The 14,848-nt window shown below is 43.9% G+C and overlaps 1 protein-coding gene across 1 annotated transcript in view; it reads right to left on the minus strand.

Annotated features, from left to right (window-relative positions):
* Window positions 1–14,848, minus strand: part of LOC118376918 (ubiquitin carboxyl-terminal hydrolase 33-like) — a 59,757-nt gene that overhangs the window by 16,618 nt on the left and 28,291 nt on the right. Inside the window, 5 exon segments of the mRNA XM_052462857.1 lie at window positions 272–398; window positions 634–814; window positions 6,328–6,373; window positions 7,133–7,166; window positions 7,261–7,331. Of these exon segments, the coding sequence (XP_052318817.1) occupies window positions 272–398; window positions 634–814; window positions 6,328–6,373; window positions 7,133–7,166; window positions 7,261–7,331 (459 nt within the window).

A 14,848-nucleotide genomic window follows, 5' to 3' on the forward strand; every position in this document is an offset into this window, starting at 1 on the left:
AATAATACCACTCCTAGAGGAGGAGGTAGTTCTAATAATACCACTCCTAGAGGAGGAGGTAGTTCTAATAATACCACTCCTAGAGGAGGAGGTAGTTCTAATAATACCACTCCTAGAGGAGGAGGTAGTTCTAATAATACCACTCCTAGAGGAGGAGGTAGTTCTAATAATACCACTCCTAGAGGATGTAGTTCTAATACCACTCCTAGAGGATGTAGTTCTAATACCACTCCTAGGGTGTGTTGGTTATATGATATGCTGTTTGTCTTACTTGTAGAACAGGACGTAGGCCTCAGCGTTCTGGACGCAGGACTCTGACACCTCGGTGACGCTCTGGTCATCAAACTCATACCACAGGTTGTTCAGGTCATTCCTGCAGTAGGCTATATAGTGGCCACCTGGTGAGAGGAGGAGGATAGGGAGAGGAGGAAGACAAATGAGGTTAACCTGGGGTTTGCAAGAAGAGAACAGAATAACAATCCCCATGAAGTTGATTTCTTTAAAAAAAAGAAAAATGGTGAAAGCCCTCAAGGTCCATGCGAGAACAAGTTTCTATCTGTCGATCCAGAGCCCTCTGTCTCCCTCCATAAGAACAGACCTTATGACAGGGGGGTGGCCTGAACGAACACTCACTGCTGGCGGTGCCATGGTGACAGATGACGGACAGCAGGTCGTAGGAGGTGGTGTGGGCGGAGCTATCCTTGGCCAGGAAGGGCTGCAGGTCCAGGCCCTCCAATGGGAAGGAGACGTGAGTCCCGATCTTAGTGGAGAACATCAGCTCGTGTCTAAACCGCTTCAGGTGGATGCACAGGATCTGGAGGGGATGAGAACTAATTATTTAATAATTATATTGAATTGAAAGTGTAAAGGAATAATACCTTGCCTGGTTTAGTAGCAGGTAGCCTAGCGATTAGAGCGGTGGGCCACTAACCCCAAAGGTGGCTGGTTCGAATACCCGAGCCGACAAGTTGAAAAATCTGTTGACGTGCCCTTGAGCAAAACACTTAAACCTAATTTGCTCCAGGGCGCCGGTAATACTGTGGCCGGCCCCCTGTAAAACAACACAATTCACTGCACCTATCTGATGTATGTGACAATAAATCACATACACACACACTCTTCATGGCCAAAAGTATGTAGACACCTGCTCGTCGAACATCTCATACAAAATCATGGGCATTAATATGGAGTTTGACCCCCCCCCCCTTTGCTGCTATAACAGCCTCCTCTCTTCTGGGAAGGATTTCCAATAGATGTTGGACCATTGCTGCTATAACAGCCTCCACTCTTCTGGGAAGGCTTTCCACTAGATGTTGGAACATTGCTGCTATAACAGCCTCCACTCTTCTGGGAAGGCTTTCCACTAGATGTTGGAACATTGCTGCTATAACAGCCTCCACTCTTCTGGGAAGGCTTTCCACTAGATGTTGGAACATTGCTGCTATAACAGCCTCCACTCTTCTGGGAAGGCTTTCCACTAGATGATGGAACATTGCTGCTATAACAGCCTCCACTCTTCTGGGAAGGCTTTCCACTAGATGTTGGAACATTGCTGCTATAACAGCCTCCACTCTTCTGGGAAGGCTTTCCACTAGATGTTGGAACATTGCTGCTATAACAGCCTCCACTCTTCTGGGAAGGCTTTCCACTAGATGTTGGACCATTGCTGCTATAACAGCCTCCACTCTTCTGGGAAGGCTTTCCACTAGATGTTGGAACATTGCTGCTATAACTGCCTCCACTCTTCTGGGAAGGATTTCCACTAGATGATGGAACATTGCTGCTATAACAGCCTCCACTCTTCTGGGAAGGCTTTCCACTAGATGTTGGAACATTGCTGCTATAACAGCCTCCACTCTTCTGGGAAGGCTTTCCACTAGATGTTGGAACATTGCTGCTATAACAGCCTCCACTCTTCTGGGAAGGCTTTCCACTAGATGTTGGAACATTGCTGCTATAACAGCCTCCACTCTTCTGGGAAGGCTTTCCACTAGATGTAGGAACATTGCTGCTATAACAGCCTCCACTCTTCTGGGAAGGCTTTCCACTAGATGTTGGAACATTGCTGCTATAACAGCCTCCACTCATCTGGGAAGGCTTTCCACTAGATGTTGGAACATTGCTGCTATAACAGCCTCCACTCTTCTGGGAAGGCTTTCCACTAGATGTTGGAACATTGCTGCTATAACAGCCTCCACTCTTCTGGGAAGGCTTTCCACTAGATGTTGGAACATTGCTGCTATAACAGCCTCCACTCTTCTGGGAAGGCTTTCCACTAGATGTTGGAACATTGCTGCTATAACAGCCTCCACTCTTCTGGGAAGGCTTTCCACTAGATGTTGGAACATTGCTGCTATAACAGCCTCCACTCTTCTGGGAAGGCTTTCCACTAGATGTTGGAACATTGCTGCTATAACAGCCTCCACTCTTCTGGGAAGGCTTTCCACTAGATGTTGGAACATTGCTGCTATAACAGCCTCCACTCTTCTGGGAAGGCTTTCCACTAGATGTTGGAACATTGCTGCTATAACAGCCTCCACTCTTCTGGGAAGGCTTTCCACTAGATGTTGGAACATTGCTGCTATAACAGCCTCCACTCTTCTGGGAAGGCTTTCCACTAGATGTTAGAACATTGCTGCTATAACAGCCTCCACTCTTCTGGGAAGGCTTTCCACTAGATGTAGGAACATTGCTGCTATAACAGCCTCCACTCTTCTGGGAAGGCTTTCCACTAGATGTTGGAACATTGCTGCTATAACAGCCTCCACTCTTCTGGGAAGGCTTTCCACTAGATGTTGGAACATTGCTGCTATAACAGCCTCCACTCTTCTGGGAAGGCTTTCCACTAGATGTTGGTACATTGCTGCTATAACAGCCTCCACTCTTCTGGGAAGGCTTTCCACTAGATGTAGGAACATTGCTGCTATAACAGCCTCCACTCTTCTGGGAAGGCTTTCCACTAGATGTTGGAACATTGCTGCTATAACAGCCTCCACTCTTCTGGGAAGGCTTTCCACTAGATGTTGGAACATTGCTGCTATAACAGCCTCCACTCTACTGGGAAGGCTTTCCACTAGATGTTGGAACATTGCTGCTATAACAGCCTCCACTCTTCTGGGAAGGCTTTCCACTAGATGTTGGAACATTGCTGCTATAACAGCCTCCACTCTTCTGGGAAGGCTTTCCACTAGATGTTGGAACATTGCTGCTATAACAGCCTCCACTCTTCTGGGAAGGCTTTCCACTAGATGTTGGAACATTGCTGCTATAACAGCCTCCACTCTTCTGGGAAGGCTTTCCACTAGATGTTGGAACATTGCTGCTATAACAGCCTCCACTCTTCTGGGAAGGCTTTCCACTAGATGTTGGAACATTGCTGCTATAACAGTTAAACCCACTGTTCCTAGGCCATCATTGAGAATTAAGACAATTGGCCCAGCGTCGTCCGGGTTTGGCCGGGGTAGGACGTCATTGAAAATAATAATTTGTTCTTAACCGACTAGCCCAGTTAAATAAAGGTAAAATAAAAAAATCTACCTGTCAGCAATGTGTGTGGCTGAAATTGAGCCCACTAATTTGAAGGGGTGTCCGCATACTTTTGGCCATGTTGTGTATATTCAGCTCATTCTTAAAGTATTCAGACCCCTGGACTTTGTCCACATTTTGTTACAGCCTTATTCTAATATAAATATATATTTGTCCTCATCAATCTACACACAAAACCCCATAATGACAAAGCAAAAACAGGATTTTAGAAATGTTTGCAAATGTATAATTTAAAAAACTGAAATATCACATTTACATAAGTATTCAGACCCTTTACGCAGTACTTTGTTGAAGCACCTTTGGCAGCGATTACAGACTTGAGTCTTGTTGGGTATCGCGCTACAAGCTACACACACACCTACATTTGGGGAGTTTCTCGCATTCTTCTCTGCAGATACTGTCAAACTCTGTCAGGTTGGATTGGGAACGTCGCTGCACAGCTATTTTCAGGTCTCTCCAGAGATGTTCGATTGAGTTCAAGTCCAGGCTCTGGCTGGGCCACTCAAAATCATTCAGAGACTTGTCTTTCTTGGGTGTGTGCTGAGGGTCGTTGTCCTGTTGGAAGCTGAACCTTCGCTCTGGAGCCGGTTTTCATCAAGGATCTCTCTGTACTTTGCGCCGTTCATCTTTCCCTCGATCCTGACTAGCCTCCCAGTCCCTGCCTCTGAAAAACATCTCCACAGCACAATGCTGCCACCACCATGCTTGTAGAGATGGTGCCAGGTTTCCTCCAGATGTGAGGCTTGGAATTCAGGCCAAAGAGTTCAATCTTGGTTTCATCAGACCAGAGATTCTTGTGTCTTTTGGCAAATGTGCTGCAGAGATGGTTGTCCTTCTGGATTGTTCTCCCATCTCCACAGAGGAACTCTGTAGCTCTGTCAGAGTGACTATCGGGTTCTTGGTCACCTCACTAACCAAGGCCCTTCTCCCCCTATTGCTCAGTTTGGCCGGTCGGACAGCACTAGGAAGATTCTAGGTGGTTCCAAACTTCTTCCATTTAAAAATGATGCCACTGTGGCCACTGTGTTCTTGGGGACCTTCAATTCTGCAGACATTTTTGGTACCCTTCCCCAGATCTGTGCCTCGACACAATCCTGTCTCTGAGAACTACGGACAATTCCTTCGACCTCGGATTGGTTTTTGCTCTGACCTGCACTGTCATCTGTGGGACCTTATATAGACAGGTGTGTGCCTTTCCAAATCATGTCCAATCAGTTGAATTGACCACAGGTGGACTCCAGTCAAGTTATAGAAACATCTCAAGGATGACCAATGGAAACAGGATGCACCTGAGCTCAATTTCAAGTCTCATAGCAAAGGTTCTGAATACTTATGTAAATAAGATATCCGTTTTTTATTTTATTCTGAAAACCTGTTTTCGCTTTGTCTTTATGGGGTATTGTGATGTCATTATGGGGTATTGTGATGTCTTTATGGGGTATTGTGATGTCTTTATGGGGTATTGTGATGTCATTATGGGGTATTGTGATGTCATTATGGGGTATTGTGATGTCATTATGGGGTATTGTGATGTCATTATGGGGTATTGTGATGTCATTATGGGGTATTGTGATGTTATTATGGAGTATGAGGAAAATCAGCTTTTTAATCAATTTATGAATAAGGCTGTAAGGTAAATTTTGTTGAGAGAAAGTCAAGGGGTCTAAACTTTCCAAATGCACTGTACATCCTGTAATATCAGTAATATCAGCTGTAATATACTGTACATCCTGTAATAGCAGCTGTAATATACTGTACATCCTGTAATAGCAGCTGTAATATACTGTACATCCTGTAATATCAGCTGTAATATACTGTACATCCTGTAATATCAGCTGTAATATACTGTACATCCTGTAATATCAGTAATATCAGCTGTAATATACTGTACATCCTGTAATATCAGCTGTAATATAGTGTACATCCTGTAATATCAGCTGTAATATAGTGTACATCCTGTAATATCAGCTGTAATATACTGTACATCCTGTAACATCAGCTGTAATATACTGTACATCCTGTAACATCAGCTGTAATATACTGTACATCCTGTAACATCAGCTGTAATATACTGTACATCCTGTAACATCAGCTGTAATATACTGTACATCCTGTAATATCAGTAATATCAGCTGTAATATACTGTACATCCTGTAATATCATTAACATCAGCTGTAATATACTGTACATCCAGTAACATCAGCTGTAATATACTGTACATCCAGTAACATCAGCTGTAATATACTGTACATCCTGTAATACCAGTAACATCAGCTGTAATATACTGTACATCCTGTAATACCAGTAACATCAGCTGTAATATACTGTACATCCTGTAATACCAGTAACATCAGCTGTAATATACTGTACATCCTGTAATATCAGCTGTAATATACTGTACATCCTGTAATATCAGCTGTAATATACTGTACATCCTGTAATATCAGCTGTAATATACTGTACATCCTGTAATATCAGCTGTAATATACTGTACATCCTGTAATATCAGCTGTAATATACTGTACATCCTGTAATATCAGCTGTAATATACTGTACATCCTGTAATATCAGCTGTAATATACTGTACATCCTGTAATATCAGCTGTAATATACTGTACATCCTGTAATATCAGCTGTAATATACTGTACATCCTGTAATATCAGCTGTAATATACTGTACATCCTGTAATATCAGCTGTAATATACTGTACATCCTGTAATATCAGTAATATCAGCTGTAATAGGAGCCTCGTGGGTTTTCTAAAGTGTTTTAACACTCACCTCTGGTACACTCTGAACTTTGCAGAATTTGACTCCATTCCGTAATCTAGCAGAGAAAAATCAGTCTTAATTAAATATTTTATTCATGTTTCCTGAGTTAAACCATGAAGAAGTTCCATTCAGTCATCTATCTAATGATTTACATATTTTGTTGTTGGAGGGGGGTCATTTCAAGGTCCTGGACTGGCCTAGCCAGTCTCCAGATCTCAACCCCATAGAAAATCTTTGGAGGGAGTTGAAAGTCTGTGTTGCCCAGCAACAGCCCCAAAACATCACTGCTCTAGTGATGTGTGGTCCTTCTGTAGCTCAGTTGGTAGAGCATGGCGCTTGTAACGACAGGGTAGTGGGTTCGATTCCCGGGACCACCCATACGTAGAATGTATGCACACATTTGGATAAAAGCGTCTGCTAAATGGCATATATTACTAGAGGAGATCTGCATGGAGGAATGGACCAAAATACCAGCAAGTGTGTGTGAAAAACTTGTTTAGACTTACAGAAAACGTTTGACCTCTGTTATATACCCTTTGTTGATAATGACAAAGTATTGAGATAAACTTTTGTTATTGACCAAATACATATTTTCCACCATAATTAATGCATAAATAAATGCATTAAAAATCCTACAATGTGATTTTCTGGATTTGTTTTCTTCTCATTTTGTCGGTCACAGTTGAAGTGTACCGATGATGAAAATTACAGGCCTCTCTCTTCTTTTTAAGTGGGAGAACTTGCACAAGTGGTGGCTGACTAAATACTTTTTTGCCCCACTGTAAATATAATGGGGGGTTGTTCGGATACTCACTTCTTGCATTTCTCACAGCTGTACATGTTGTCACCTAGGGGCACACAGAAACAACACAGTAACGTTCCAGACTGAACAGGTACCAGAGGCCTGAAGCATCGAGGTACAGAGACAGTCAAGGTCCTCACCTTTCAGCTCGTCTCTGGTGAAGAAGGCAGCCAGACAGTCCTGTAAGGTCACCACAGGACCCCACCACCAGCTGGAACGCAAGGACATAATCACAAGAGTTTTACTGTTAACAGAATAGACTTCACACAACTCACTGATGGCTCCTACCAGGGTTGGGTTCAATTCCATTTCAATTCAGGAAGTAGACTCAAATTCCAGATTCTCTTAAACACTTTGAATTTGTATCAAAGTGTTTTTGATTTATTGGAATTGACCCCAACCCTGACTCCTACTAACAATGTGTTAATGTTGACCCCAACCCCGACTCCTACTAACAATGTGTTAATGTTGACCCCAACCCTGACTCCTCCTAACAATGTGTTAATGTTGACCCCAACCCTGACTCCTCCTAACAATGTGTTAATGTTGACCCCAACCCTGACTCCTCCTAACAATGTGTTAATGTTGACCCCAACCCTGACTCCTCCTAACAATGTGTTAATGTTGACCCCAACCCTGACTCCTCCTAACAATGTGTTAATGTTGACCCCAACCCTGACTCCTACTAACAATGTGTTAATGTTGACCCCAACCCTGACTCCTACTAACAATGTGTTAATGTTGACCCCAACCCCGACTCCTCCTAACAATGTGTTAATGTTGACCCCAACCCCGACTCCTACTAACAATGTGTTAATGTTGACCCCAACCCCGACTCCTACTAACAATGTATTAATGTTGACCCCAACCCCGACTCCTACTAACAATGTGTTAATGTTGACCCCAACCCCGACTCCTACTAACAATGTATTAATGTTGACCCCAACCCCGACTCCTACTAACAATGTATTAATGTTGACCCCAACCCTGACTCCTACTAACAATGTGTTAATGTTGACCCCAACCCCGACTCCTAACAATGTGTTAATGTTGACCCCAACCCTGACTCCTACTAACAATGTGTTAATGTTGACCCCAACCCTGACTCCTACTAACATTGTGTTAATGTTGACCCCAACCCTGACTCCTCCTAACAATGTGTTAATGTTGACCCCAACCCTGACTCCTACTAACAATGTGTTAATGTTGACCCCAACCCTGACTCCTCCTAACAATGTGTTAATGTTGACCCCAACCCTGACTCCTCCTAACAATGTGTTAATGTTGACCCCAACCCCGACTCCTACTAACAATGTGTTAATGTTGACCCCAACCCTGACTCCTACTAACAATGTATTAATGTTGACCCCAACCCTGACTCCTCCTAACAATGTGTTAATGTTGACCCCAACCCTGACTCCTACTAACAATGTGTTAATGTTGACCCCAACCCTGACTCCTACTAACAATGTGTTAATGTTGACCCCAACCCCGACTCCTCCTAACAATGTGTTAATGTTGACCCCAACCCCGACTCCTCCTAACAATGTGTTAATGTTGACCCCAACCCTGACTCCTCCTAACAATGTGTTAATGTTGACCCCAACCCTGACTCCTACTAACAATGTGTTAATGTTGACCCCAACCCCGACTCCTACTAACAATGTGTTAATGTTGACCCCAACCCTGACTCCTCCTAACAATGTGTTAATGTTGACCCCAACCCCGACTCCTCCTAACAATGTGTTAATGTTGACCCCAACCCCGACTCCTACTAACAATGTGTTAATGTTGACCCCAACCCCGACTCCTCCTAACAATGTGTTAATGTTGACCCCAACCCCGACTCCTCCTAACAATGTGTTAATGTTGACCCCAACCCCGACTCCTACTAACAATGTGTTAATGTTGACCCCAACCCTGACTCCTACTAACAATGTGTTAATGTTGACCCCAACCCCGACTCAATGTGTTAATGTTGACTACTAACAATGTATTAATGTTGACCCCAACCCTGACTCCTACTAACAATGTGTTAATGTTGAACCCAACCCCGACTCCTACTAACAATGTGTTAATGTTGACCCCAACCCCTACTAACAATGTATTAATGTTGACCCCAACCCCGACTCCTACTAACAATGTGTTAATGTTGACCCCAACCCCTACTCCTACTAACAATGTGTTAATGTTGACCCCAACCCCGACTCCTACTAACAATGTGTTAATGTTGACCCCAACCCCGACTCCTACTAACAATGTGTTAATGTTGACCCCAACCCCGACTCCTCCTAACAATGTGTTAATGTTGACCCCAACCCTGACTCCTCCTAACAATGTGTTAATGTTGACCCCAACCCTGACTCCTCCTAACAATGTGTTAATGTTGACCCCAACCCCGACTCCTCCTAACAATGTGTTAATGTTGACCCCAACCCTGACTCCTCCTAACAATGTGTTAATGTTGACCCCAACCCTGACTCCTACTAACAATGTGTTAATGTTGACCCCAACCCTGACTCCTACTAACAATGTGTTAATGTTGACCCCAACCCCGACTCCTACTAACAATGTGTTAATGTTGACCCCAACCCTGACTCCTACTAACAATGTGTTAATGTTGACCCCAACCCTGACTCCTACTAACAATGTGTTAATGTTGACCCCAACCCTGACTCCTACTAACAATGTGTTAATGTTGACCCCAACCCTGACTCCTACTAACAATGTGTTAATGTTGACCCCAACCCTGACTCCTACTAACAATGTGTTAATGTTGACCCCAACCCTGACTCCTACTAACAATGTGTTAATGTTGACCCCAACCCCGACTCCTACTAACAATGTGTTAATGTTGACCCCAACCCTGACTCCTACTAACAATGTGTTAATGTTGACCCCAACCCTGACTCCTCCTAACAATGTGTTAATGTTGACCCCAACCCTGACTCCTACTAACAATGTGTTAATGTTGACCCCAACCCTGACTCCTACTAACAATGTGTTAATGTTGACCCCAACCCTGACTCCTCCTAACAATGTGTTAATGTTGACCCCAACCCCGACTCCTCCTAACAATGTGTTAATGTTGACCCCAACCCTGACTCCTACTAACAATGTGTTAATGTTGACCCCAACCCCGACTCCTACTAACAATGTATTAATGTTGACCCCAACCCTAACTCCTCCTAACAATGTGTTAATGTTGACCCCAACCCTGACTCCTCCTAACAATGTGTTAATGTTGACCCCAACCCCGACTCCTACTAACAATGTGTTAATGTTGACCCCGACCCTGACTCCTTCTAACAATGTATTAATGTTGACCCCAACCCTGACTCCTACTAACAATGTATTAATGTTGACCCCAACCCTGACTCCTACTAACAATGTGTTAATGTTGACCCCAACCCTGACTCCTACTAACAATGTGTTAATGTTGACCCCAACCCTGACTCCTACTAACAATGTATTAATGTTGACCCCAACCCCGACTCCTACTAACAATGTGTTAATGTTGACCCCAACCCTGACTCCTAACAATGTGTTAATGTTGACCCCAACCCTGACTCCTACTAACAATGTGTTAATGTTGAACCCCAACCCCGACTCCTACTAACAATGTGTTAATGTTGACCCCAACCCCGACTCCTACTAACAATGTGTTAATGTTGACCCCAACCCTGACTCCTCCTAACAATGTGTTAATGTTGACCCCAACCCTGACTCCTACTAACAATGTATTAATGTTGACCCCAACCCCGACTCCTACTAACAATGTGTTAATGTTGACCCCAACCCCGACTCCTACTAACAATGTGTTAATGTTGACCCCAACCCTGACTCCTACTAACAATGTATTAATGTTGACCCCAACCCCGACTCCTACTAACAATGTGTTAATGTTGACCCCAACCCTGACTCCTCCTAACAATGTGTTAATGTTGACCCCAACCCTGACTCCTACTAACAATGTATTAATGTTGACCCCAACCCTGACTCCTACTAACAATGTATTAATGTTGACCCCAACCCTGACTCCTACTAACAATGTGTTAATGTTGACCCCAACCCTGACTCCTCCTAACAATGTGTTAATGTTGACCCCAACCCCGACTCCTACTAACAATGTGTTAATGTTGACCCCAACCCCGACTCCTCCTAACAATGTGTTAATGTTGACCCCAACCCTGACTCCTACTAACAATGTGTTAATGTTGACCCCAACCCTGACTCCTCCTAACAATGTGTTAATGTTGACCCCAACCCTGACTCCTAACAATGTGTTAATGTTGACCCCAACCCTGACTCCTACTAACGTGTTAATGTTGACCCCAACCCCGACTCCTACTAACAATGTGTTAATGTTGACCCCAACCCTGACTCCTACTAACAATGTGTTAATGTTGACCCCAACCCCGACTCCTACTAACAATGTGTTAATGTTGACCCCAACCCTGACTCCTCCTAACAATGTGTTAATGTTGACCCCAACCCTGACTCCTCTAACAATGTGTTAATGTTGACCCCAACCCTGACTCCTACTAACAATGTGTTAATGTTGACCCCAACCCCGACTCCTACTAACAATGTGTTAATGTTGACCCCAACCCCAACTCCTACTAACAATGTGTTAATGTTGACCCCAACCCTGACTCCTCCTAACAATGTGTTAATGTTGACCCCAACCCTGACTCCTACTAACAATGTGTTAATGTTGACCCCAACCCTGACTCCTACTAACAATGTGTTAATGTTGACCCCAACCATGACTCCTAAACAATGTATTAATGTTGACCCCAACCCCGACTCCTCCTAACAATGTGTTAATGTTGACCCCAACCCTGACTCCTACTAACAATGTGTTAATGTTGACCCCAACCCTGACTCCTCCTAACAATGTGTTAATGTTGACCCCAACCCTGACTCCTACTAACAATGTGTTAATGTTGACCCCAACCCTGACTCCTCCTAACAATGTGTTAATGTTGACCCCAACCCTGACTCCTCCTAACAATGTGTTAATGTTGACCCCAACCCTGACTCCTACTAACAATGTGTTAATGTTGACCCCAACCCTGACTCCTCCTAACAATGTGTTAATGTTGACCCCAACCCCGACTCCTCCTAACAATGTGTTAATGTTGACCCCAACCCTGACTCCTACTAACAATGTGTTAATGTTGACCCCAACCCTGACTCCTCCTAACAATGTGTTAATGTTGACCCCAACCCTGACTCCTCCTAACAATGTGTTAATGTTGACCCCAACCCTGACTCCTCCTAACAATGTGTTAATGTTGACCCCAACCCTGACTCCTACTAACAATGTGTTAATGTTGACCCCAACCCTGACTCCTCCTAACAATGTGTTAATGTTGACCCCAACCCTGACTCCTCCTAACAATGTGTTAATGTTGACCCCAACCCTGACTCCTCCTAACAATGTGTTAATGTTGACCCCAACCCTGACTCCTACTAACAATGTGTTAATGTTGACCCCAACCCTGACTCCTCCTAACAATGTGTTAATGTTGACCCCAACCCTGACTCCTACTAACAATGTGTTAATGTTGACCCCAACCCCGACTCCTCCTAACAATGTGTTAATGTTGACCCCAACCCTGACTCCTCCTAACAATGTGTTAATGTTGACCCCAACCCTGACTCCTCCTAACAATGTGTTAATGTTGACCCCAACCCTGACTCCTACTAAAAATGTGTTAATGTTGAACCCAACCCTGACTCCTCCTAACAATGTGTTAATGTTGACCCCAACCCTGACTCCTCCTAACAATGTGTTAATGACCCCAACCCTGACTCCTCCTAACAATGTGTTAATGTTGACCCCAACCCTGACTCCTACTAAAAATGTGTTAATGTTGAACCCAACCCTGACTCCTCCTAACAATGTGTTAATGTTGACCCCAACCCTGACTCTTCCTAACAATGTGTTAATGTTGACCCCAACCCCGACTCCTCCTAACAATGTGTTAATGTTGACCCCAACCCTGACTCCTACTAAAAATGTGTTAATGTTGAACCCAACCCTGACTCCTCCTAACAATGTGTTAATGTTGACCCCAACCCTGACTCCTCCTAACAATGTGTTAATGTTGACCCCAACCCTGACTCCTCCTAACAATGTGTTAATGTTGACCCCAACCCTGACTCCTACTAACAATGTGTTAATGTTGACCCCAACCCCGACTCCTCCTAACAATGTGTTAATGTTGACCCCAACCCTGACTCCTCCTAACAATGTGTTAATGTTGACCCCAACCCCAACTCCTACTAACAATGTGTTAATGTTGACCCCAACCCTGACTCCTACTAACAATGTGTTAATGTTGACCCCAACCCTGACTCCTACTAACAATGTGTTAATGTTGACCCCAACCCCGACTCCTCCTAACAATGTGTTAATGTTGACCCCAACCCTGACTCCTACTAACAATGTGTTAATGTTGACCCCAACCCTGACTCCTACTAAAAATGTGTTAATGTTGAACCCAACCCTGACTCCTCCTAACAATGTGTTAATGTTGACCCCAACCCTGACTCCTCCTAACAATGTTGACCCCAACCCTGACTCCTCCTAACAATGTGTTAATGTTGACCCCCCTGAAAAAATGTGTTAATGTTGAACCCAACCCTGACTCTGACTCCTACTAAAAATGTGTTAATGTTGAACCCAACCCTGACTCCTCCTAACAATGTGTTAATGTTGACCCCAACCCTGACTCCTCCTAACAATGTGTTAATGTTGACCCCAACCCTGACTCCTTCTAACAATGTATTAATGTTGACCCCAACCCCGACTCCTACTAACAATGTATTAATGTTGACCCCAACCCTGACTCCTAACAATGTGTTAATGTTGACCCCAACCCTGACTCCTACTAACCCTAAAGTAAAGTATTTTAAAGTATTAAAGGTTCTGTAGTTAGTCGGTATACCATTAAAGGGTATAATAGTTAGGGTCACCAGGCTGTCTGTACCCATTAAAGGGTATAATAGTTAGGGTCCCCAGGCTGTCTGTACCCATTAAAGGGTATAATAGTTAGGGTCCCCAGGCTGTCTGTACCCATTAAAGGGTATAATAGTTAGGGTCACCAGGCTGTCTGTACCCATTAAAGGGTATAATAGTTAGGGTCCCCAGGCTGTCTGTACCCATTAAAGGGTATAATAGTTAGGGTCACCAGGCTGTCTGTACCCATTAAAGGGTATAATAGTTAGGGCCCCCAGGCTGTCTGTACCCATTAAAGGGTATAATAGTTAGGGTCCCCAGGCTGTCTGTACCCATTAAAGGGTATAATAGTTAGGGTCACCAGGCTGTCTGTAACCATTAAAGGGTATAATAGTAAGGGTCACCAGGCTGTCTGTACCCATTAAAGGGTATAATAGTTAGGGTCCCCAGGCTGTCTGTACCCATTAAAGGGTATAATAGTTAGGGTCACCAGGCTGTCTGTACCATTAAAGGGTATAATAGTTAGGGTCACCAGGCTGTCTGTACCCATTAAAGGGTATAATAGTTAGGGTCACCAGGCTGTCTGTAACCATTAAAGGGTATAATAGTTAGGGTCACCAGGCTGTCTGTACCCATTAAAGGGTATAATAGTTAGGGTCACCAGGCTGTCTGTACCCAACCATTAAAGGGTATATAATATAATAATAGGCTGTCTGTACCCATTAAAGGGTATAATAGTTAGGTCCCATATGCCATTT

The sequence above is a fragment of the Oncorhynchus keta genome, chromosome 15 (assembly GCF_023373465.1).
Source record: "Oncorhynchus keta strain PuntledgeMale-10-30-2019 chromosome 15, Oket_V2, whole genome shotgun sequence".
Classification (NCBI taxonomy): domain Eukaryota; kingdom Metazoa; phylum Chordata; class Actinopteri; order Salmoniformes; family Salmonidae; genus Oncorhynchus; species Oncorhynchus keta.